Raw genomic sequence first — 25,999 nt, 5'->3', positions numbered from 1 at the left:
TTTGTATGTCCCTCCCCCACAGTATAATCCCTGCTTTCACTGTATTTGATGTCGGTATAATTTGTGGAGGGGAAGGGGAAAAACAAGTCGTTTAAATAAGGATACAGGTTTACCTGTTGCAACAATGAGAAGTACAAGTTGTCATGTCAAAAACAAACTTTACATCTTGGGGGGGGGGAGGATTCAGTGGGTGGGTGGGAGGATGGGAAGGGATGAGAAGGGTAAACAAAGGAGGAGGCTACAATGCTTGATAAGAAATGTACTCATTATCTTGCCCATGTAATTGTAACCCCTCTGTACAGTATTTTCACAATAAAAAAGAAAGAAAAAAAAGATTGTTTTACCCAAATAAGGATATTTAATTCTTTTTTCGACTTGTTCTTAAAGGGCTGGATCTGGGATTATACTTTATAACAATTTGTCAAATTGTTTCCTGCTTACATTAGGGTTTAGTCTAGCTGTTACATATGTACTGAGTTTCAGGAAATGTATTATGATACACATTTGTTGTATGTGACAGTATGGTATCATTAGAAAACAGACTCACTACTGAAAACGCCTCTGCTCTGCCTACTCAGACTTGCTTTCTCCCTAACTCCTGACTTAACTGTCTCCATAGCTTCAGGACAGAGCCTTTTCTAGAACATTGTATCATTAGAATCCTATTTATCCTTTTCAGACTAGCTTCTTTGATTTAGGAACATCACTTAAAGTTTCCCATGACTTTTTTTTTTTTTAACGGTTTGTAATTCATTTCAATACTAAATAATATTCCACTGTCTGTATCAGTTTTATTTTTTTACTGAATTAGAATTTTTATTGTAAAGGCATTCATCATTAGGTAATAACATTTATTCTTCTTTTTTTTTTTTATAAAAAGTATCTGTAGCACAAAGCAAGAAAAGCTTTCTGCAGTTGAAATCTGCTACTTGAGTGGGAATAAATGAATGAATCCATCCAGGTCACTCATAACAACTGGACGACAACTTCTTGCCTTTCACCCACTACCACCTTCTTCTCCTTATTGTCTTCCTTGTTTTCTCCTTTTAACTTTCATTGTAATATAACAAGAACAGTAAGGAACAAAGCTCTTGTGTACCAGGTGCAATAACTTAAGCCTACCTGGTAGGTAGAGATGGAGGATCATGGCTGCAGGCCAGAACAAGCATAAAAGTTCAAGACTCCATCTCAACCAAAGTGTGGACATGGGGGCATGTGCCTACTATACCAGTTATGGAGAAACAATGGCTGGACAGAGTGGCCCACCCTTCACACCCCTGGCAACATGAGGAAGCACAAGTACACAGATCTCAGCCCAGGCATGAATCGAGACACTTAGCTCAAAAATGCCTAAGGCACAGTCTGAAGATAGGGCTCAAGTGATTTACTGCCTTCATAGCAGCCCCCATTACTGCCTGTCTTCTCTCTCTCTCTCTCTCTCTCTCTCTCTCTCTCTCTCTCTCTATATATATATATATATATATATATATATATATAACAAAACAATTCAGAACATAGAGTTTGCTAGGTTAGATATGTGATGGCAGATTGAATAACTGGATCATATATTCTATTAGAAGATGTGGATACAGTTAGCTAAATTTACAACATAAAGGTGCAAACTGTATTTAAGAGGCTATTGTTCTGAAAATCCAGACAGGTTTTAACTATAGTTCTAGCACTATTTAGCTGTGTGACTTGGAGATAAGCAAGTTCTGATGGGTGGGAGTTTGGTCTTATGTTCTTTCCAGTTTCCTCATGCTAACTAGCATGTTTTAGCTCTGTAATAAATCACTAATCTGCTTTAGTAAATCTCATTGAGTCCAGAGAGGAGATAAGTAGTTACAGATTCACACTCATGGTATTCCGTCTAAACTCTAAAAAGCGCCACGATGATACAGACCTTACTAAACCAAAATTGCATGTTGTTTTTTTTTTAAATAAAATACTAAAACCTTGACGAGCAGCCTCTTTGGTTTTGTAATGTGTCACAGATGTGGCTCCTCAGCTCCTGCCTACTGGGAATCATCAAGGGCGTTCTACACAAGCCCTTGGAAAGGTTCAGCTTTGAACTGGTTTTGCAAAGTCAGCTTGAAACAGAGTCAGCCAGTGTGTGGCTCCTCAGATCCTCTTCAGATCTACTGTGATTCAGAGCCACCCATGTCGTGGGGTTTTTTGGAGTTATTAGTAGGTGCTGCACAGGGGTATGGGGTTGTCGGGGGTGGAAGGCCATCAGCTGTTTCCATTACTGCCGAAGGTAGACACTTTCTTTCACACTCTTGTCATTTCAAAATTTGATTCCTTTACTACATCCAAATTGAGACCCAAAGGGCCTGGGGTTATAATTTTTCTTACTGTAGAAATGTATAACTATATTAGGCAATGCCAAATAGTTTGTGGATATATAAACAGGAAATAGATGCTAGCCTTATAGATATTTCAGAGTTCATTTGATACCCTGGGTTACAGATGAAATAAACACTGAAATTGTACGTGAGCTGTATCCTCTACCACTCGTTTATCATATTCAGTGATCTACGTCTTGTTTACTCTTACAGCCTTGCTTTTTGTCTATATGGGCCTATACCAGGTCCTTCTGTTTATGCTTCCTGCGGTAGCTGATAACAGACTCATGCCGTGATGCCCCGATTTCTATGGGTTGAGATGTAGTTTTTCAATCTTTGCTACCTAAGATGGCCTGGAGCGATAATCCTCCCAATTTAATTTCCCAAGTAGCTAGGACTACAGGCCAATAAATTTCTTACATAAAAAGTAATAGAATAATCTCCAGTTTTAAATGCAGAAATTTAAGTATGAATATTATAATGTTGATTTTTTTATCTGGTGGTAGAAACATGACAAGTCCTTAGCTGAAATAAAATCATGGGGCTAACTAATGAATTTGTAGCTTGCTTCATATAAATACATTGACTTTCAGCAAAGTTATTCTGATGTTCATTTCATCAATAAAAATTTGTCATTTTGGGGGCTGGGAAGGTGGCTCAGTGGTACAACGCTTGCCTTGCATGCATGAGGCCCTGGGTTTGATTCCTCAGCACCACATAAGCAGAAAAAAAAAGCCAGAAGTGGGGCTGCGGCTCAAGTGGTAGAGTGCTAGCCTTGAGCTGAAGAGCTGAGGGACAGCGCCAAGGCCCAGAGTTCAGGCCCCACGACTGGACCCCCCCCCCCCCAAAAAAAAATTGTCATTTTTATATAATGTGGCAAATGTTTATTGGGAAGGGATGCTAAACAGTTAATAATGTGAAGAGTAGTGATTGCCTAGAAAAGGTGAAGTGCTCTAAATTTCTTAGTTGTATTGGGAAACTAGGAAGAACCGACTGTTAGCAGAGGGAATTTTATAGCAGGGCTGAAAGATGGCAGATCTGGGGCAATAGGAATATGGGCTGGTGTACACTGAAGGGTGGGTAGGGCACTGTTTCAGAAAGCCAGCAATGAAGGAGAATGTGGAATAATCTGGGTCCTACTCTAGCACTAGTTAAGGACCTTGAGCTGTTCTGTGGGCCAGTGCATGATGATGATGTTTTCTTTTATTACCTCCAGTATTTTTTAGATAATATATCCCCTACTCCATTTTCAGGTTGACATTGAAGTTTTTCAGTGTATATTTACTCTCTGGCATCTTTTAATTATAGAATTTAAAATAAAATTACTATATTATTTATTTAAATGTAACTTGTAAAACAAGAGAAACAGGAAGATTTCCACCATCCTGTCTTTTTTCCTAGGAACTCAGATCTGTTCAATATAGAATATTTTTAAGCTTAAATATCTCCTGTTCATCATTGCTTACCATTGTTCTCTATCAAAATGCCTGTATAACTTAAAATTAAAACATTGAAGTGACCAGAAACGTTGAAGTACTTTTTTAAAGAACCATTGCTTTTGGACTGAATTGTCTCTGTAAATGATTACTAGTAGATATTCATCAAAACAGCATGTTCCTTCAGTGTAACTGTAACAATTATTCAATCTTCACCTGCTCTTTTGCTTCCCTCAGAGCTACCCCAAGTCTAAGGACTCAGTGTGGCCTGGATAGTCTTCAGTCTTCCCAGGAACCACAGCAGACTTGTGAGGATGGCTAGCTACAGACGCACATTGACAAATGTAGAGACTTTGAAACTGGATAACTGAGAACGAAGGGCTATAATGCTTAGGCAAGGAAATCTTTAGTTCGTTTTTGAACTTCTTATATGTAATGAGGATTAGGAGCAATCATCTGAATGGTTCTATTGAAGGGAAATTAAAATCAGACATCCAGATAGGACTAGTCCATTTGTTCTCCATTGTGGTGATTCTTTTAGCATATGTCATGATCAGACTTTTAAGGAGTGGAATTTCTCTTTCTTCATTTCTCTCAGTTGAGTATGTTTCAGAGTGCTGAATACTCAGTGTATACTCTGTATTTGGTATCAGCTTCTTCGTCTGATATCTATTCTGCTTCTTGATACCATGTCTTCAGGAAACTCTTCTACCCTTTCTAAATAGTTTTCAGAATTTCCTTTGGTTAACTGTGCCCATTGATGAATTCTATGCAGTGATTAGTTTGAGACTTGTGAAAAACATAGTCATCTAAACCTACAGAAAACTAGCCAGGAAAAGATGATTGCACTAGTGCACCCCTGGATCCCCTGCACTGGCTGCAGAAGCAGAATCCACCCCTCTGCCTCTGCAGAAGTGGATACCAGCCCGCCTGTGACCACAGGAGGGAAAGAAATAATTAGGGGCGCTTCGCATCATACTTCACATCTACCCCATTTGTTCTGTTATATTGCACATTCTGTTAGACTCGGCTTTACCAGCTTTCTTTCTTATTAATAACTCTGTTTTATATTCTCAATAGCTAACTTTTGGAACATTTAAGCTTGAGTAGATTATTTGGAAGTAAACTTTTTCTCATCTAATACAGAGGAATTTATTTTTTATTTATTCTTGGTAGTACTGGGGTTTGAACTCAGGGCTTCCCGCTTGCTAAGCAGTTTGTCTGACTTGCGTAGTGCCTTTTGTGTTTTGGATGGGTGTGTGGTAGGGTCTCACCTTATGCCTGGGCTGCTATCTTCCTTCTTGTGCTTCCCTTTATTGCAGGGATGGCTGGTGTACCACTGTGCCCAACCATTACTTCAGATAGGTTCTCATGAACTTATACCCAGGCTGGCTCCAATCACAATTTCCCAATTATCTCTGCCTCCCAAGTAACTAGGATTTCAGGTGTGAGTTACCATGCCCACATAAATTATTAATACAATAAACATAGTACATTGTATCTCCTTAACCCTTACCCACACTTATTCAGTTATCTATTAGGTAATTAAAATTTATTATAATATGTCCTTATAACACATTTTACTATTAGACTGGTATTTTGTCATAGTAACAGAAAGTGCTAATGTACCACATTAAAAAAAAATCTGCAAATTATAAGATTAGGATTCCCTTAGATGTATATATATAGAGATATATATAATATCAAGTTCCTATTGATATGTATTATTTGATATAAATATATTCATATAAATATTTCATATATTCAAGTATTTATAAAATTCTCTCATAGAGTCAATAAATTTATTCAATATTTATTATTTATATATGTATATATGCATATATATTCATATACATATTCAAACTTACTCAGGAGGCTGAGTAAAGAAGACCAGCTCATAGTCACACAATGTCCATGGTAACTAACTGATAAGAGTGTATCATGTTTTTAAGCCATAGTATTTGGCACATTGTTAAGTAAAGTTTTACTTCACATCAGGTATTTCCAATCTCAGAGGGGCTTATTTATTAAGATGTAATTTAGTATGTCAAAGAAAATATGTATTATTTGGGAAGGAATGTTCCAATGTTCATTCTTCCCCACTTCCCAGAATGATTATTATTAACCCCTTCATGAAAATCAGTTAATTTTGCAGGAAGCGCTATCGATTATTCCACTGGAACCATGCTTTTTTGTGTCACTTTTCCTGGAGCAACATTGGGGGACCAGCTCCAGCATGGTGCAGTGGGCATGCTAATGGATTTCTCAGAGCCTTAGATTCAGTCAAGTAAAAGTACAGCCTAGTTTTGTTCAGAACTTTAAAGGAGTTCATGAATGTGACACAGATAGAATGGAAGGATGTTGTTAGGGTTTAAATATGCCTGGCAAGGGTGGTGGAAATTTGGTCTCTAATTCAACAGTCTTGAGAGGTAGGCCCTTTGGGAGGTGGTTGAGTCCAGCTTAGTCCATTCATGAGTCAACTCATGGGTTATTGCAGAAGTGACTTTGGTATAAAAGCCCTCTGTCTGTACACATGTGCTATCTCACTGTGTGATTCCCTTGGCCATATGATGATACAACAAGAAGGTCCCTCGCCACATGTCAGAACCCTGAGGTAAATAAACCTTTATTTGTAAACTGTGCAGTCTGTGGTACTCAGTTACAGTAAAACAAAGTAAACTGACAGAGATGTTGGCTGAGGATGTTGGCTGCTGTGATTTCTGCTGCTGCTGGAGGATTTCATTTTCTGGGCTCCAGCCTGCTGAAATGAACTGTAATAGATTAACAGGAGAAAATGGTTTACCACTTTTCTCACTACAGGATATCCTGGTAGAATGATTAGCCAATATTCCAGTGAGTTCAGAAGCCTTCAGACCCTGCTTGGTAGAGAAGGAAAAGAGGCTAAGAGAGTGTCAGAAATTTAGTAAATGATTTTTAAGGGAAATGAATGGGTCCAATAATGACTTCCTGCACAAAGTTACGGAGGCGGTGACTAGGAGAAGGAGGAAATCCAACTGCACTGGGGACAAAGGTCTTCTTCGGCAGAAAAGCTGTCTCAGATTATCCACTCAGCAGCCCCCAGAATAGATGAAAAGTCTGGCTAGGCATGGTAAGACTGTAGCTGTTGGTCTCTTTTCTGATGATTAATTTCTCTGGTTAATGAGAGTTTAAGATGGAATCCAAGACACCAAGGCAATAGCATTTCTTTTGGAAGAATGTTCCTTCAGTCAGGCAGGAGAACTTCAGAGAGAGCCTACCCTGTGGTAAAGGTTAGAAAAACAAGAGAAGGAAGCTGAGTCTTTCAATTGAAGATGGTCTTTTTTTTTTTTTTTCTTTAAAGCACTACTGGGGTTTGAACTTGTGCTTTGGGCTTACTAGTTAGTAGAGCCCTTTGGTTTTATTCATTATTTTTTATATAGGGTTTCAATTCCTGTCTATTCTGTGCTACTTAAAATTCCCACAAAGTTAAGAAGATAAGGTATATGCCACCATATCCTGTTATTGGTAGAGGAGGGTTGGGGGGAGGAATCTCACCAAGGATTTCAGGTATCTATGGTCTAGAACCATGGTCCTCCCTATCCCTGCCTCTCAGCCTCCCATGCAGGAGGATTACAGACCTGAGCCACCTGGTTCTAGTTCATTGCATGGTTCATTTTTTTTTTAAGACTAATATTATGTTAAAATAAATGTGGGGCAGGGAAGAGTATTGCCCATCTTTCATTTTCTCCTTTTACTTTCCTTTACATCCTTTATACTCTTCTCTAACAGTGAAGTATCATTTCCTTTTACGTTCATTTATTTTTGTTCCATTTGGTCATTATATTTCTAGAGAGGCTCCAGTGTTAAGAACTATTCAGGGGTGAGTTTAAGATTGTGTTTCTGATCCTCTTTCTGTGTCTGATCTCCTTTATTTGTTGTTTTCATAGTCAGATTTTTCTCTCCTGTTATGCTAATGTAAGCATTGTGAATCCTTGGTGTATAAGTGCCCCAGTGATTTGGGCCCTCCTCATAGGAAAGGTTTCTTCCTACATTTTTTGAAGAAGTAGACCTCAGCTTAGCACTAATAATGTATTGTGGAGAATATTGTTAACTTAATCTTTTGATCTTTGAAAATCATTTCATTGGATACTATCATATACAATTTCACAGTTTAGTTGTTTCCACATGATAGTAATGAAATTTTCTTTTTATAATAATTGTTTGAAGCAACGATCAGTTTTTTGTATACTATTTTTCAACTTTCTAAATGCAAATATGTATTAGCTTTATAGTAGGAAAAAGATCACTCAGATTTTAAAGGAATCACTGCTTTTTTTTCACTATGTAATGTGCCCCAATTATTTTGTGCATTTTCTTCTTAAGGAATATAATAAGTTTAACCTATGTCTGTCTATCAGATGAACAATTCACTTCAGAATGATTTCAATACAATATATTGATAGGTTTAATAATAAAAGAATAGGTAGAAAATCATTAACTGATCCCAGGTACACTTTTTCTGTATACATTTTGTTCTTATTTTAAAAAGGTTCCCATTATGTACCCCACACTAACTTCCAATTCATGATCTTCCTGCCTCTGCCTCTCAAATGCTGGTGTTGATATGAGTTAGTAAGAAAGCAGCCAATCAGGGAATTGCTGCCTATAAATTTACAGATGGCAAAAGAGGCTTATAAAACAAAATCTCCTGGTCATCAGGATAGAAGGGGGCTACAAAAGAATGAGGAAATGAGTTGGACAAAAAAAATGAGAAAATAAGAATAGGACTAGAAAGAGAAGCCCACAAGATGGACACTGGTGGCTCACTCCCGTAAACCTAGCTACTCAGGAGGCTGAGATCTATGGATGGAGGTTTGAAGCCAGCCCTGGCAAGAAAGTCAATAAGATTCTTATCTCCAGTTAACAACCAGAAAATGGGAAGTGCTGCTGTGGCTCAAAGTGATAGAGCACTAGACTTGAGTGAAAAATGGCACATCCGCCCTGAGTTTAAGTCTTAAAACTCTCTCTCAAACACACACACACACACACACACACACACACACACGCACACGCACACACACGCAGGCACACACGCAGGCACGCACGCACGCACAAGCCTACCGATCAGAAAGCTGTTCAGTTCTTACTATTTAACCCAAGTCTAAGCTCTGTAATAAGGAAAACAACCAAGATGCTGGAGATGGGCTGAAGTGCTGTCTTCCCCATGGTCTGTGTATCCCATGTACTCTCGTTCTCTGTCACATTTCTTTTCTAAAATCTTTCCCATCATCTTTACATATATTTGGGTCTTGTCTGATGCAAGACTGAGGTTGTTCAGCTGGATTGTTAAGAATTAAGTATGTCTTTTCTGACTTGGATTCCTCAACAGATACAGTATTACAGGAGTATACCAGCACATCTAGCCCAAATTTACTTTAAGGCTAAAAATGAAGAAAACATGACACAGTGGTTACTTTATTATCTTTTAAAATATACAACCTTAGGTTAAATTACTAAACCAAAATATGTCAATTCATAAGACATAAGAAAAACAAAAGTTATCTGAGGTAAACTTCAATTTGGATAATCAGATCCTATATAAATCATGTAAATATTTCAAAATAAATCATTGACATCTGTTTTTCCATTGGATTCTTTAATTATTTATAGCATGTTTTAAAAAAATCCAATAGAACTGTCTCAGCTGAATGCTTGATTTAACTGAGCTGCCTTTCTTCCATTAAGTTGATCAGCTATTGATTTGTTCTTTTAGTATTTAGTAGCCTTAGTCTTTCTTTTTTATAAATGGGAAAACAGTAATTATTAGTGGATTATAGCTTTTCTTAAAGTATACTCATATTGTTTGGAACATAACGGATTTTGTGGCTAGGTTTGCCTTGTATTTATTATTTTTTTATTTTAAAACTAATACCGTGAGATTAATGTTTTGGTATGAGTTCAGCTTCATGAATTTTAACATATGTATAGATTTGTGCAAAGTCCAAGAACTAAATTGAGGGGACAGGAACCTACTATTGATTTCTTGGCCTTAACAGAACAGAATAATAATTTTAAAATAAGATAAAATGCTTATATCCATTGGAAATGAATGTGTGTATGTGTGTATCTACAACTGATAGCATTTTGTCATGAGTATCAAGATATATATTTTTAGCTTTGTGATAAAATCTGGTTACTGGCTCTGAGAAAGAGATGAAGTGGGGATGTAAAGGAGCACTGAAGGCCTTGTACATTTCTGTGAAAGATAATTACAACAAACATTTTGCCTCAACCTGTGTCCTGCAAAGTCTGAAAATGTTAATGCTTTGCAGTTTGAAAGTACATTTCCTGTTATGGTTAAACTATAGATCAAATATAAATTAAAATCTCTTTATATAACCTAATTCTTTCCATTGGGGACACATGGAATCAGTATTTTTCCTTGCTGTTAGTGAAAATTTATCATTAACTTGTGAGTAAACATAGGTACTGGTGATTCATTTAATGCTATTATAAATGGTGTTGTTGATGTAAGGATGAAGTATTTTTGTATCTTACTGTGTTGGTTTACATGACTTCACATGTGTTGAAAGTGAATGTGGAATAGATCTTTTAAGAGCACAACACTGGTTTTTTTTACCATTCTGTGTAGGACTCACTAAAGGTACTCATATAGAAAGATGGGGTTATTTCACCATTTATCTGTTCGACTATAAGTAATAACATAGTAGGCACTTAGCAAGAAAATAGAAAAGTAAAGGTAAACAAGGTGTATATATCCATGGGATAAGAAGGTATGTTGCATAATTGCAAGATGGGAAAATGAGTGTGAACAAAATCTGACATTAATTGAACAGCTGTGTCAAAGGCTATTCCTTTAAAAAGCTAATCCTAGCTACCCAGGAGGCTGAAATCTGAGGATTGTGGTTCAAAGCCACACTCAGGAAGGAAGGTCAATGGGACTCTTATCTCCAGTTAATCACAGAAAAAGCCAGAAGTAGAGCTGTGGCTCAAGCAGTAGAGCGCTAGCTTTGAGCAAAAGAAGCTCAAAGATAGTCCCCAAACCCTGAGTTCAAGCTTCAGGACATGCACATGCATGCATGTACACACAGACACAAACATACACACATACACATACATATACATCAATTTAATGTTGATGCAATAGGGATGAACCTTGAAAACATGCTATTAAGTAAAATAAGCCAGAAAGAAACAAATACTATATGATTTCTCACTGATTAGGTGCCTGAATCAAACTCATAGAAAAAATGTAGAATGTAGGCTACAGGGCCGTGGGGAGGGGGGGGGGGGGGAAGGGAGGAAGGAAGGAATGGAAAGTTGACGTTTAATGTGTTGAAGTTTGAGTTTGGGAAGTTGCAGACGTTCTGAAGGTAGATTGTGGACAACGGTTGACTGTTTAGTGTCTCTGAGATCTGTACCTGATTTTGTTATATATTTTTATTGCAAAAAACAGAAAATAATAGGAACAAAGCCCCTAACATATTACCATTTTGTCCCTCATTCTTCTGATTTTAAGAGAAACATTTTAAAGAAAGTTTTATGAAATTTACCCATATTCTTTTCTCTACTACAATTTCACTACAAAGAGAAATTAGCTAATTCTAGTAAAATTTTGCAGTTAGACTATTTGTGTGGAAGTTCATATGTACGTGGAAGGCTTGCTTCTTAAATTTTTTTTTCCTATTATAAAAGTAATAAATATTTGCCTCAAAAATTAGGGTGACAGAAGAAAAATAGTGTAAAAGTAATCATTGCTCCAAACAATTCCTATGGAAAAAATTCACTACTATCATCTTGAAACAAGCAAATGCTATCTAATATCTAGTATGGTTAGAAAAGTAATGAACGGAATTTTAGAAATCTAAAGATTAGGTAAGTTAGCAATATTCTCAACAATACATTCTTAGTGCTGATCTCTATTTTTTCAAAGCTGTAGGAAGAAACCTTTCCCTTGAGCAGAGCCCAAATCACCCAGGATTCACAATGCTTCCCCATGTGTTGATTAAAAACAAGAATTCATAAAGCCAAAACAAAGGAAAGGTACTTTGGAATGAATGTTACTGTGGCTTTACTCTGTGTCTGTACTTAAATATTATCTGGTTTACTCAGCATAATAGGAGCCTCATAGATGCACATAGAAAAGAATAAAATATGATTCCTGCCCTGGTAGCACTTTTATTCTTGGAAACACATTATTATCCTATTGGCAGATAGAGCTAAGTAAATATGGGAGGCCTGGGGAAAGGTAGCTGAGGGGATCACACAGAAGGGTTTTTGGTGGTGAAGCCAATAAAAGTTTTTCTTACTACAAACACTGTGAGATGGGAGATAGAAGGAATCCATGCTGAACCATGGTTCTTTCAGTGGCAGAAATAAACTTTCCTTGAGGACCAAGTTTCTTCGTATTTTTTTGTCTTGATGTCTAACATTATGTAGTTGCAAAGTCTAACAGAAAGCTAAAGGGAATGACGAGTAGGAAGGCTTATTCCAAGGACCAAAAGAGAGAGAAAAAAAAAACCCACTACAATTCGTTGCCCTTGCTTGTCATTACAGTTGTAATTTTCAAATTGGCATTTGGTGATGGGCAGAGCTGCATGCTGCTGGTTACAACCCATGGCTTCCTGAAAGCTGCCTCGGGAAACTGCTCTGCCCTGCTCCAGTCACACAATGAGCCCTTTTCAATTTAGATTCCACAAAGCCAAAGGAGTTCCCACAAGTCACTCCCAGAGGAGCACCTGTTAATCTAAAGAACACAACCATTAAGTGATTTATACTTTGTGCAGTGAGTGCTTACTACAGAAACACATATTGGATCATTTCAGCTTATTTTCACAATTGCCCAGGAAACTCTAAGGGTCTGATTCTCACAGTCTCTACTTTAGAAATGAGAACTCAGGTACAGAGACTGAGAGAGAATTTCTAGTTCACAAAGTGTGTTATATGTTAAAATAACCTTTTCTCAACACCATATGTATGTTGAAAGCCATCTAAAGCCATTAAGTCTTGCCTCTAACTAAGGCAAAGACCTTTATAACAGTATTTTTCTTAAACCTTTTGGAGATCTTGGTGTTCAGGGGGAAAAGCAGAGATCCTGGTAGAAAGCTGTATGGTCTCTGAGGAGTGCCACTGCCTGGCTTTGCCTTATCCATGCTAGTGGTGAGTAATGGTGAGCAGCCAGCTAAGTAACCAGTCCAGCAATGGAATTGTTTCGTGATCATCTGCTCAGTTATTTCTCGACTGTCTAAGAGATTCAACCCAATTCCAACTGTGTGTGTGTGTGTGTGTGTGTGTGTGTGTGTGTGTGTGTGTGTGTGTGTGTGTGTGTGTGTGTGTGTGTGTGTGTGTGTGTGTGTGTGTGTGTAAGAGACAATATAGAGAGATAACTGTGACTAGGTTTATTTTGATAGAAAATGGAGAATCAAAGGGCAAGGTTGATCTTATCTACAGGACTGACTCCTGAATAACCAGGGTAGCTATATGGAACTAGCTGGCTCTTTGACTCAATAAAATCTTCCACAATATTATTAATGAGATAATACGTGAAAATATAGTATTTTGAAACTAAAAATCATGGGGCACTTTCAAATGATTCAATAGCAGCTTTTTTTTTACTTTCCAGTGTTGTCAGTATTGGGCTCTGCATATGTACTTACCCCTCCCCCATTTTATCTCTATCTTTCCTTCCCTCTCTTCTCTTTGCTCCTGTCCTTTCATTGATGACCTGATAACATGTAACAAAGAAAGACTAAATCAATTTTCTTGTTTGCAATTTTTTTTAACCACAGATTGTCCTCCACCACTCAATCTGTATCCACTTTGACTCCTTAGAGGAATTTTACAACACTAATACTCAGAATTTGTCCTACACTCATTTGCTGTCTCTAACTTGGCAACATAGGCTCTTCTGCTTCCTCCCCTCTTTCTTGTCTTTGAGCTCTGTGTTGTAAATACAGAGACCTGGTGTGCCTTCATTGGCTGGCCTGTGTCTTTTACATAATAAGTACTCATGGACCAGTAACCAAATGAAATAAGAAAAAAGTGGCTCAGACATGTAATCTCAAAAATGAGATGGGAAGGATCACAGTTCCAAGCCAGTCCAGGACAAAAGATGGTCAGACACTATCTCAGAATGTGAACTGGATGTAGAGGTTTATACTGTATTCTCATGCCCTGGGGGGATTGGGGGTATAGGTCAGAGAATCACAGTCCGAGTGTAGTCCCTACAAAAAGAAAAGTGAAACCCTATTTGATAAATAATTTAAGAAGAAAAATGGGCGGTGGCAGGTAATGACTCAAGTGGTAGAGTACCTGCCTAACAAACAAAGGTCCTGAGTTCATACTCTAGTCTTGGGGGGGAAAAAAAAAACAAAAAAAAATGAGCTGTGGGGTTTTCCTTTCAATATTAAGAAAAAAATGTGTTGAATTAATCTACATTTCAAACTCTATTTCAAACTCTATTTCAAACTCTATGAGGTTTCAACTGTTTTAACTATAGCTCTTTCTCCTAGTGATGTTGAAATGCAGAATAGAAAATTGCAATGCAAAAATATGTCATTTATTTTTAGGTACTCAAAAATCTTTTGACTTCTGAAACATTACTGGATTCCATGTCTTTGTCATGTGAGAGATGCAGTGAGCTAGAGGAAATACTTCTGTAGAGTCCTCTAAACACAGAATCTCACACATCATCATAAGAGTATCACCTACCCATGCTCTCAACAGGCTTGATGATTGGTCTGTTTTCAACAGTGAAGTGCTGAAGTAAACCATTCCCTGCGCTGTTAAAATGATTAATGTCTTCTCTTTCTACTTCTTGAAGGAAATGGCGAAAATCCTTAATCACCCCAGAGTATATGCCTTCCTGCACATCCCGGTCCAGTCTGCCTCTGACAGCGTGCTCATGGATATGAAAAGGGAGTACTGCGTGGCGGACTTCAAAAGAGTGGTGGATTTTCTGAAGGAGAAGTAAGTCGTCTGTTAGTACTTAAGAGAACAACCTTTCATTTCTTTTAAAACTTGTGGCAACAATGTACTATGGCACACTCACAATTAAAGGTACCAGGGGGAAGCAGGACTTTGGGAGCTTTCAAAGCCTTTCCATTTCCTTGGGGACCCTTGATGTGGTTTCTCCTTCCGCCTGCTTTAGATCCCGCTTCCATCTGCGCCCATCACACCGTTCATTTGTGGAAGCTTGCCAGTCTTTCAGAGCTAACGTGAATTGTGATTATTTTTATACCTGACGCGCGAGAGGAACACTGCTTCAGCGTTGCTCAGCGTTAAGTCTCCTTTTATGTGGCTTTTTGAAGTTGTGAGTTGGTTTTGTCATGGAGGTAGAAGCCACACGATGTCACTGCAAAGTAGATAATTTTCTACCAACTGGCACTTTTCAGAGTTTCTGGAATGTCTTTGCTTTTGCACACTAATCCCCCTATTTACTTGAATGCCTGTGATTTACAGAGAGGCCCGAGGATTGTACTTTTTAAAGTTCAAATCACTGTTGACCAAAATTAAGGCATATTTACACAATCACGGACATGAATGGTAATTTTGTTTCCACAGAAAACACTTGCAGCCCATAATTATGTTCTTCAAAATCCTACTTCTCATCATCACTAAACATGGAATGTCTTCTGTGATTATCCAGGGCAGGAAGTGGAGGTGCCGTGCAAGGTCACACCCACCCTTCTCAAGTCCAAGTCTCTGGCAGAGTCTACCTACCTGGGAATATATCATTTATCTTGGCATATTTGTGGCATGGTGCCTCCTACTTTCCATAATATTGTTGCTTCTGTTATGTGTCTTCATTAACATATAATTTCTTATTTTGATCTTTTTTATAATAATATTCCTTTCTATCATGTAAAAATACTACATAGATATGACTGCTTTATATAAATTGTAAGCAATTTCCACCTTTAATTTCCACCTTTAATTATTCGCTTACCCTGACCACACACAATTGTTTTGTAATCTGTTTCTTCTTTTTACATTTGCCTTCTCATCTTTCTTTTAAATGTCTTTAAAACTTTTTCTACCTCTAGGCATTTCTTGATTACCCTAACCACCAAGAATAAAGACATGTTAGGGTATACCCATAGAAGTACAGCTAATTATTCAGATATGTAAATCAGTGAATAGAAAGTAGATTTATTCTAAGTCTTCATAATTATACTCATTGAGTATATGCAGCTTTCAATGTAGTCAACATAGTAATAACACATCTCTACCATCTCTGATAGTCTTGGATCTTGAATAGAACTAACTGGCCAAGAATAAAGAATGTGGATTTTTATGTTGAATGTTTGAATGTTATGTTACTGATTACCACTAGTCTGGACAACTGGTCCCACGTTTATTTAAATTCAGTACTCCATCTTCATTTTTAAAGAGCCTAACACTGTCATGTTGTCCTGGCTTGTGCCCAACAGAAGGATTGTTTTTGTTCACAAAACAACCCTGAAAATAAATGTTATAGTTGGTGCTTTCTCCTTTTTGCTTTTTTTTTTTTTTAGGGCGCCGGGAACAACAATTACCAGCAACATTTTTTAATTTTAATTTTGTGTGAATGTGTCTCTTCTTGTTTGCACCCCATTTCCTCTAAAGTCTTCATAACCTGTTCATATTGAACCTTTAACACAAGGGTCCCTCTTTTCCCTTGTCCGTGTTTGGCTCCCCCAGCCATGTGAGGCTTCTGGAAGCACAATGTTGTGATTGAGAGATCAAACATTTTCGAATCTGTTTCCTCAAAAAGCCAATATTTATAAGAACTTAACAACATTTAAGACTGAGATCCGAGCTATAGGTGGGTACCTGGAGCTGTGGGCTTTTATTACAAATTCAGTAGTGTTTGTGGATCTGTTTCTCAAACAGTGGGCTTGAAATCTTTTTAATTAATTTTCTTTACAGTTGAGAATGGTCCCTGTTTTCTCTGGTAGCAATGGAGTTTACATGTGAGCCAACTTGAAGCTGATTCATTATTCTCTTCAGTTGTTCGGAAGTTGGCAGCGCTTTCCCTAAAAGCAGCTGGATTGGAGATAACCTAGTAATGTTGGCACATGTTGGGCCATATGGGAATTTATTAAATCATGCAACCTTTGCAGAAAAGAGTGTCTGAATTACTGAGTATACTAATTTAAAACATCTGATTATGAGCAGACCATCATGTGACTTAAATTATTCTATTCAGATTTATTAATCCAGTTGAGCACTTAGGAATTTGATGTTTTTATTTCAATGAATAAGATGATTTCTACAAGTACATAATGAGATTTGTAGGAACATGGAAGGAAGCTAAATAGAACAAAGCAAGACGTGTGGTTCTGATTTTAGACAAAAACCTAGTTTTTTTGCTTTTTTAGTAGATACCTCATACATCTTTATATCAATTGTCACATTACTGATTCCACTGGTTTTTTAATATATTTATTTCTGGGATTTTCAAAGGCATACAATTTGAATGCTCAGTCCCCAATTTTGAGGAATTTTCTACCTCATTATGGCTTTTTTTGTATGATAAGTTTTTTATTTACATATGTTTTTATTGTAAGGATACTGTACAGAGGGGTTACAGTTACATGAGCAAGGTCATGAGTCCATTTCCTATTGAGCAGTGTTACCTCCTCCTTTGTCTTTCCCCTACCATTCCTTTCCCTCCCACCTCCCCAGCTCCCCCCACCCTGCCACAAAGTTGTGAAGTTCTTTTTCAACATAGTGTCTTGTACATCTCATTGTTACAATGGATCATCCTGTATCCTTATTTCAGCATTTTGTTATTTCCCTTCCCCTCCCCAAATTAGAAAAATATAAATACAAGATGCAGGACACAGGAATCAAATACAGTGTAAACAGGGTTTATACCATGGGAGAATAACATACAAAAGAAACAAAAAAAAATCACATAGTACATTGTAAATACATTAAAAACAACAGCAAGAAAGATAAAACCTCTTGTGTACCTGTCTTGGGATTCATTTCGCTTAGCATCATCTTATATGGTCATATGGACATAGATTTTGACCTTTTCTACTTGTCCTAGACATACACTACTTATTGCAGATAAGGAAAGTATGGGACCTATGTTTCTTTGGGCCTGGCTTACTTCACTTAATATAATTTGTTTCAAGTCTTTCCATTTCCTAACAAATGGGGTGGTATCACTCTTTCTGATGGAGGCATAGAATTCCATATACCACATTTTCCTGATCCATTCATCTACTGAGGGGCATCTGGGTTGGTTCCATATCTTAGCTATGGTGAAGGATAATTAGGCTTCTTACCTTGTGTCCCTGTACATGGATGCTGTGCACTCCCCCTTTTGAGTAGCACTGATTTTATGTGTTCATTCCCAGCCTGTATTAGTCATACATAAACATACTTTCACATATATCAATATGTGAGTCCTTCCATGTATATGTTTCACTGCCAAGTAATAGAATCTGAGTCCTCAAATTCACACATTAAAGTGTGAAAGAAATACGTACGAATGCCCTAATGATAGATATATTTTAAGAAATGAAAATATGGTTCTGTATTGAAAGACCTATTTGTTTAAATGTATTATCTTTATGTAAGTCCACCAGCTTTTGGTTTATGTTGATTCAGAGCCTAGTTAGTTAACACCTTCCCACCAAGCCAGTATATTTTGAATGAGTTAAAAGATGGTCTTGTTTTTACCTGCAAGTTACATCTTTCTATTGATGTATAATATCATGATATTATATTATTTTCAAACTTGCCATTTAAAATCCAGCTGTAGTGGTGAGTGCCTATAGCCCCCCCTATTTAGGAAACTAAGGCAAGAGGATCTCTTGGATCCCTGAATTTGAGACAAGCTTGGGGAAGAGAGGAAGACCCTACTGTATCACAAAGCAAAACAAAATAACAATAAAAATGATTTTAAAAAATTTTTTTTGTTTTTTTTGTTTTTTGGGGGTCCGGTCGTGGGGCCTGAACTCTGGGCCTGGGCACTGCCCCTCAGCTCTTCAGCTCAAGACTAGCACTCCACCACTTGAGCCACAGCACCACTTCGGCTTTTTTCCTTTTTGCTTATGTGGTGCTGAGGAATTGAACCCAGGGTCTCAGGCATGCAAGGCAAGCGCTCTACCACTGAGCCAACTTCCCAGCCCCATGATTTTAAAAATTTGCTGGCACTACTTATCAATGTTCTGTGTTCGTCTGAGTCCATCTGTTTGGTCATTTGTAGAATGTTAATCCTCTAAACACTGTAATTTTACCATATCTAGTTGTGCCCATTAAAATGTCACTACTTGTAGCATAATTAATGAGGATACAGAGTAGAAAGTAAAAGGCTGGGAGGAGGAATTGGAGGACAATTGGTAGAGGGGAGTGTCAGCCTAGCAGAGAAAGTTTCATACTCTGATCTCTCCCTACATGCTCATTTAGCCAAGGAGCACCAGGGCATGATACTGGGCTTGCTTAGGCAGGATGATTTGTGTAAGTCCTGGAGTTAACTCCTAGAGTCCAGCTCACTTCAGTGACCTACTTGTCCAATCTCTGCAAAACACAATGTTTTTACATTACCATCCTAAGCTAGGGTTCTTATCATTACTCTTCTTACTGGAACATAACCTGAGAAAAGAAGTTATGTTTCATTTGTATTTTATTCAGCCTATCCAGCTAGTTTTATTCCTAATAGTTTAAAAACGTAAGTAGCAACGTTTGTCAGAATGTAAGAAAAGAACTTGCCTCAAAATAAAGAGGATTCAGCAAGGATCAGATAATTGAGTTCTGTTTCCCAAATGCTTTCCCTGATGTGTTGATATTCACTAAATAAAAGCACCTTTAAAATAAGCTAGGCAAAATAATCCCCTCAAAAATCTTTTCTGGCTTTCTCTAAAGATGTCTAATACCTTTAACTAGGTTGTTATTTTAGATGTCTCTAAAGTCTTCTTTACATTTTATCTTAGTCAGATTTCTTTCTGAACCAATAAAATTCTCTTCCCTTCTTTCTATTGCTACTTATAGACTCAAGAGAATGAATAAATTTTATTGTCAGAGATATCTAGTAGAACAATAGCTACATAGTCAAACAGTGCTTTTGTTGTTTTTTTAAGTGTACTATATTTATATTTAGACTTTGTAAAGTTTGGATATCGTGTGGTTAATCTCCCATACAACATTGGGTCAATGGGAAATTTGGATCAGTGGTTTAAAGATAAGTGTATTTTCAGCTGATTTGACACCCCATTTTCCTCCTACCATGGTAAAGAGAAATAATCTGATCATTCTGCCTACTTTATATCCTTCCTTTGTATGACTGCATTTTTCCCTCAGAAACTGGAAAGCTATCATACTTTAACCTTGGTACATTTTCCTGCCTCGATGTTGTGTCATACACAGGAGTCCAGTAACACATCTATCAAATAGATAATAATAATAATGAGCTTTTTTTTCCTTTCATTGTCAGTGCCTTTTCTATTTCAGCTTGCATATTATCACATGATATTACAAAAGCTTGGCTATGTAGGTAGGAAAAGGGTCATTAATTTCCATTTATGATTAGTGATTAAAAAGATTTGTCTAATGTCTGTAATCATTCCATGCCTAATAGGACTAGATGCTTATTTTCTGTTGTGATTTTTGTTACTGGTTCCCAAACACACATTAATTAAATAAATGCAACAACAGAACTACTAAATAACACTTAATTTGTTAATTATAATAAAAACAGTACCTAATAGTTTTTAAGCATTTACTTTTGTGCCACAAGCATTGCATGTACTAGCTTGTTTGATCCTCAAGGCACAAAGGTGTTAAATAATTTGTCCAAGGTCCTAGAGTCAGTGATAAACCCTTTACAAAGCCCAGACTATGTGATTAACAAACCAATAGTCTGAACCATTGTGTGAAACTGTTCCTCTAATCTAGAGCATGTTGCTCTACTTAATGGAGACATTAAAGTATACCCAGCAAATATGAGTGATACAATTTGTAGTGCTCACTTAAAGAGAAGATGAGGAAGACATACCATACAGGTATGTCAAGTAAAGTTCCTGGGTACCTTGTAAGATATGCTAGAAAGGCATATGGTTCACCAAGATAGGTGACTGAAAAATAGAAGATGGAATGCAGATAGCAGAGTTGAGTTTTAATTTGTTGTAATGAGTTTGAGGTGTCTAAAATCCAGTGTAGAGACATACACTATCCTTATTGTAAGCTGCACCAAATAGGGGTCAGGAGTCCAGAACAGAGACGAGAATCTTGAGGGAAAAATGCTCATTAGTGTTTAAGCAGTAAAGATCTGGGTGCTGAAATCATCCAGAAGAAATTCATAGGCTATGGATAACTGAAGGTCTAAGAGACACCAATGTTTAAGTAATAGAAAGGAAAAAAAGGTTCTGAGATCAGGTGAAAAGGCAGAGTCTGAACAGTAAAGAAGGAGAAGCAGGAAAAGTAGCAAGGATCAAATGTCATCCAGAGTGGCTTTCTGTAAACAGGCTAGATGCTCTGGGAAATATGAAAAAGAAAATATACATCTTTTCAAATTAATTCAAGTCTTCATGGTCCTTGTGTTTTTAGTTTCTATTTCCTCTGACCGAGTCCCCCCCCACCACCACCACCATATACACAGAGGGATGCTAGAATAGCATGTATTTGTTGAGTGAAGAACACTTAACTCTAGACTTGTTAAGTGTAAAGCTTGCAGTCGTATTTTTTTCAATCTGCTTTAATTAAAGCTCTTTAAAAAAAAATAAAAGCCTGCTTCTTTCGAGAAACAGATATATTCCCTTTGGTAGAACATGATACTTTGCCTTCTTAGAGATTTTGTCTTCTGTGAACCCCTACTGGCTAATAGCTAACAATAATTATTAGACAACATTTATTGGGTCTATAATATGCTGAAGGCAGTAGACTAATGCTTTATTTCAGTTAGCTCATTTAAATAACAACATGGTACATACCAGATTGAAAATATTACTCCCATTTTCCAAGTGAGGAAATTAAAGCATGGAAAGGTTAAATGACTTGCCCAAAGTCACACAGTTAATAACTGACTGAGTTCACATTCCAGCTGGAGCCTGTGACTCTCTAGACTTTTTTCATTGTGATTGTTTCCAGAAATGATAGTTTCTAGAAACAATAGGGGTAATAAAAAAAGATACTGGACAATTATAATTGACTATTTAAATTTATATGTGCCTTCTCCTAGAGACTTGGTAAACATTCCTGCAGTCAACCTGTCCTCCTTGGTGTACTGCCTGGTCCTGCAGGCGGAGTCACAGGGTTAGGGCATGATAAAGACACTGGTGTGGATGTGACCATGGGAACAAATGCAAATTTGAGGTGCATGGCATTTTACAATGCCTACAGTCCACTTTCCTCAGGAAAGTAGTAGCCTCACACGATTTGTTTCTAGCCAGTTCCATCAACATACGCCACCAAAGAGCTTCTGTGGCTATAATTTCAAATATGAAGACTATATTTTTTCTCATTCCCTCTTCTCTGCCCATATCTTGCCTGGAACCTTATTGGTGACTCCTTTGAGGCTATCAGACACCCTCTTCATCCCATCTCAGATTAGATCCTCAGCTGCGTGTGCCAGAGCACCCGCTATCTGAGCTGGCACAAAATAGGAGTCAACAATTATACTTGCTTGGGTTGGCATTTGCAGACTTGCAAACCTCAAATCCATAAACTCTTACTTAAATGTGATTGGAACTCATGAGTGGAGAAATGTTCTTAGCATAGTCAAATTCCTTCTATCTCAACTTCCAACCCAGGAGAGCTACCGTCTTCTGACCTCCATGTTGCTCCATACAATGAGAAGGAGCCAGATAAAATTTAAAATTGTACATTTTTTGGTAAAAAAAATCATTAAGCTATACGCTTAATGATTACTTGGTCTGACTTCTAAATTTTACCATGTGGCAGTTTGACCAAATAGTTTACCAACATATAATGTTAATTAGCTTTTCAACCAGCAATACAAATCCTGGCTACTTGCTGTCCAACTAAAGGCTGAACTTTTAAGTCGAGTCACATATAGTATGACTCTTTAGATGGGATTTGTCTCGCCTATGAATGACTAAATAATATAAAATAACTTGGAACAAGATACATATTACTCTCACATAAAAAATACTTTTTTGGTGGTAGCCATCTTGTATTAATGACATGGTCTACAACAAGAAGGACTTGGAATTCTGTCTTTATTGCCCAGTTGTTCTTTGCAGAAGTTATGATACCAAGGTTTATGATGACTGCTTAAAATCCAGCCCTGAAATTTGTATTCCATTGGCAAGAAGAAAAAAAGAAGAGGTTTGTACCCATTTCTCCTTTAAAATATAGTATCTTAGAATTTGCACATGACATTTGGACTTATATTTTGTTGATTAGAACATGGCTTTTCCTAGCTGCAAGGGAAGCTGGCAATGAAAGCATCTATTCCAGGAATCATATGTCTAAACATCTCTATAAGTGAATGAAATGAAAGTAATGCGTATGGAGGCAACATCAAAAGTCTCTACCACAACATGATCCCTTAACAAGTTCTCATGTTACAGTTCAATACCTGCCTCTAAAATGAACTGAGTTTATAATCACACTTCTCAGTTTGTAATTACTTTTCTGCTGGATGTTATACCTAGGTGTGCACACGATGCAACCAATATTTAAATTATGTTGCTGGTGTAGTGATAGTTTCATTTTTTAAATTGTCTGTTGGAACAACTTCATGAGTTACTTAGTGTTTTGGCAGATTTTTTTTTTGTTATCTCTTTGAGTGATTATTAGAAAATACCATTTGAAAACTTATTTAAAGAAGTTTAAAGCCATGCTCCATGGCTCATGCCTATATTCTTTAATACTCAGGAGACCAAGATCTGTAGGATCACAGTTCAAGTCCAGCCCTAGCAAAAAGTTTATGAGATGCCATTGAATCCATTAAACCTATGCATCTTGGAACATACCTAATTCAAGAACTGTAACAGGAAGTTGTAATTTAAACCAAAATGGGACCTATTTGAAAGACAACTAAAAGAACTGGAGGTATAAATGAAGTGGTAAAGTGCCTACCTAGCAATTGCCAAGCTCTGAGTTCAAACTTCAGTGCTTCCCCCTAAAAAGAAAGAATAAACAATGATGGGTTTATTCTTTCTAATATTAAACAAAGAATCAGACTATCTTAATTTTCTCTATCCTAGATATCCTGCTTGTCATATATACCTGGCAGTTTTGGCTAGCACCAAAATAGGAACTTCCTTTTGGTTTTATACAATGTAGGTAACTTCTTTCCACTGGCTGCTTGCATTACACTCAATTAAAACCTGGATTAAAAGAATAAATGTTTCTGGGGGCTGGGAAGGTGGCTCAGTGATAGAGCGCTTGCCTTGCATGCATGAAGCCCTGGGTTCGATTCCTCAGCACCACATATGCAAAAAGAAAAAAGCCGGAAGTGGCACTGTAGCTCAAGTGGTAGAGCGCTAGCCTTGAGCTGAAGAGCTGAAGGACAGCGCCCAGGCCCAGAGTTCAGGCCCCATGACTGGACCCAATAAATAAATAAATAAATAAATAAATAAATAAATAAATAAATAAATAAATAAATAAATAAATAAATAAATAATGTTTCTATCCCCACCATCTCTGATTTGAGCTTCATAGTGCATTGGAATTAGTGTGCTGCCATGTTAATAGAGATGGAGAGGAGAGAATCAATCTCTTCTTTGATTTCTTCATAGACACTTTTTTTTCCAGTTTGTATGTCCTCTGAATCATGTGACATTTACTTTCATGATCTGCTTTTCTTTGATCTATTGTATATATCTTAGATTCTTAAGGTGATTTCTTCTTTTAAAGCTCTGATTTTGATCCATGAAATCAGCAGTGTTTTCCTTAGCGGCCTTGAAAGAAGCAACCTGATTTCTTTTCTCTTAATTATTCTGTAGAATAAATGACATTTGATTTTAACCAAATATCCAAGCACTGAATTCTTTTAGGAAATACTATTTTCATTCATGGGCCCAATAATGACCTGCAAATCAATCTTTTAATTGTGTCATCAGCAATTTTTTTTCTTTCTTTTCCTGAAAAACTTTTTATTTCAACCAAGTCCTGATGACATGCCTATAATCCCAGCACACAAGAGGCAGAGATCTTGTGTTGAAACCCTGTCTCAAAAAAAAAAATACACACAGATACGGAGAGTGGGTATGGAGAAGCATCTATAGGGTTGGCTTAGTAGGTACAGTCCACTAATAGAAATTTACTCTGAGTTATTCTATAATTTAAAGCAAATATATGACACATACTCATTCTTCAGAAAAATAGGAGTTTCTGTCACTGTCCCGTCTCTAGCTTATGTAACACTTCAATAAAAGACAAGTAATTTTATTATTATTATCCTAAGACATCTTGTTCTTCCATCCTCTTTATATTTCTTAAATGATCAACCTTCACACAGCATTGCTTTTCCCTGTTTAGCAGCAAAGCTATTCTTAATTCTCTTCCTTGCGTGCTCAATTTGAAATAATATTGAATTTAATTTAATCCGTATATTTCTGAGATGTTTTAAAGGGTGTAAACTGAGGTTACAAGACACTTTTAGGTCAGGTTACAATAGGAGTTTGACATTTATATGAATAAGAATAATACCCAGCATGGCTAAAGCTAATATAGGCTTGCCAGGGCTATCAGGCTTCCTGCTCCAGGCCCTGGATTGATTGCTGGCAGGGGGTCATGCAGGAGGCTCTGCTGTCTCTGTACAGGCCCTCCAGGGAAAGCAATGGCGTGTGGGCACAGAGGAAAGGGCAGAGTGAATTTACACCTTCCTCAAAACAAATATTCACCTCTTTAGAGAGGTGTGGATTCACAGTGTTTCTAATTTAGACAGTGGAGCATAGAGGCTTTTTGTAGAAAAACAATCAAGCCAAGGAAAATAAATGTAATCATTTAGTAGTGTATGCATTTAGGCTCCACGTAATGCACACGGCTATGTAAAATGCAGTCAAGCTTTAGTTCTGTCTTTTGCTGCAAGAAACTGCTGAGAAGACTGATTCTGAATGAACCACGTGGGAAGTGATTTACCTAAAATAAAGTCCTGTTGCTAAACTTCACTCATATATGAACATAAAATAGTATAATTTTTGCTGTTGTTGCTTTGTTTCTCCTAGGTAATAGAAGAAAATACAAGGATTGTCTATTCTTATCAATTTGCCTATTGATGTTAGGTGAACAAACTTCATAAGCCTAAAATTGAAC

General features: G+C 37.1%; 1 protein-coding gene across 7 annotated transcripts in view; it reads left to right on the top strand.

Moving 5' to 3' along the window:
• The window catches only part of Cdkal1 (CDK5 regulatory subunit associated protein 1 like 1), a 732,742-nt gene that overhangs the window by 316,580 nt on the left and 390,163 nt on the right, over positions 1-25,999 (top strand). For all 7 annotated transcript variants that reach the window (XR_011372241.1, XR_011372240.1, XM_070024471.1 and 4 more), the window contains one exon: positions 14,604-14,749. Coding sequence is in view for 5 of the 7 variants with exons in the window: in XM_070024471.1 (XP_069880572.1) it covers positions 14,604-14,749 (146 nt within the window). In the remaining 2 variants the exon portion in view is untranslated. The remainder of the gene's footprint in view (positions 1-14,603; positions 14,750-25,999) is intronic.

Source organism: Dipodomys merriami, unplaced genomic scaffold (genome assembly GCF_024711535.1).
Source record: "Dipodomys merriami isolate MVZ:Mamm:240054 unplaced genomic scaffold, mDipMer1.0.p SCAF_16, whole genome shotgun sequence".
Classification (NCBI taxonomy): domain Eukaryota; kingdom Metazoa; phylum Chordata; class Mammalia; order Rodentia; family Heteromyidae; genus Dipodomys; species Dipodomys merriami.
Note: the sequence above shows the minus strand (reverse complement) of the source record. Positions and strands in the feature narration are given on the sequence as shown.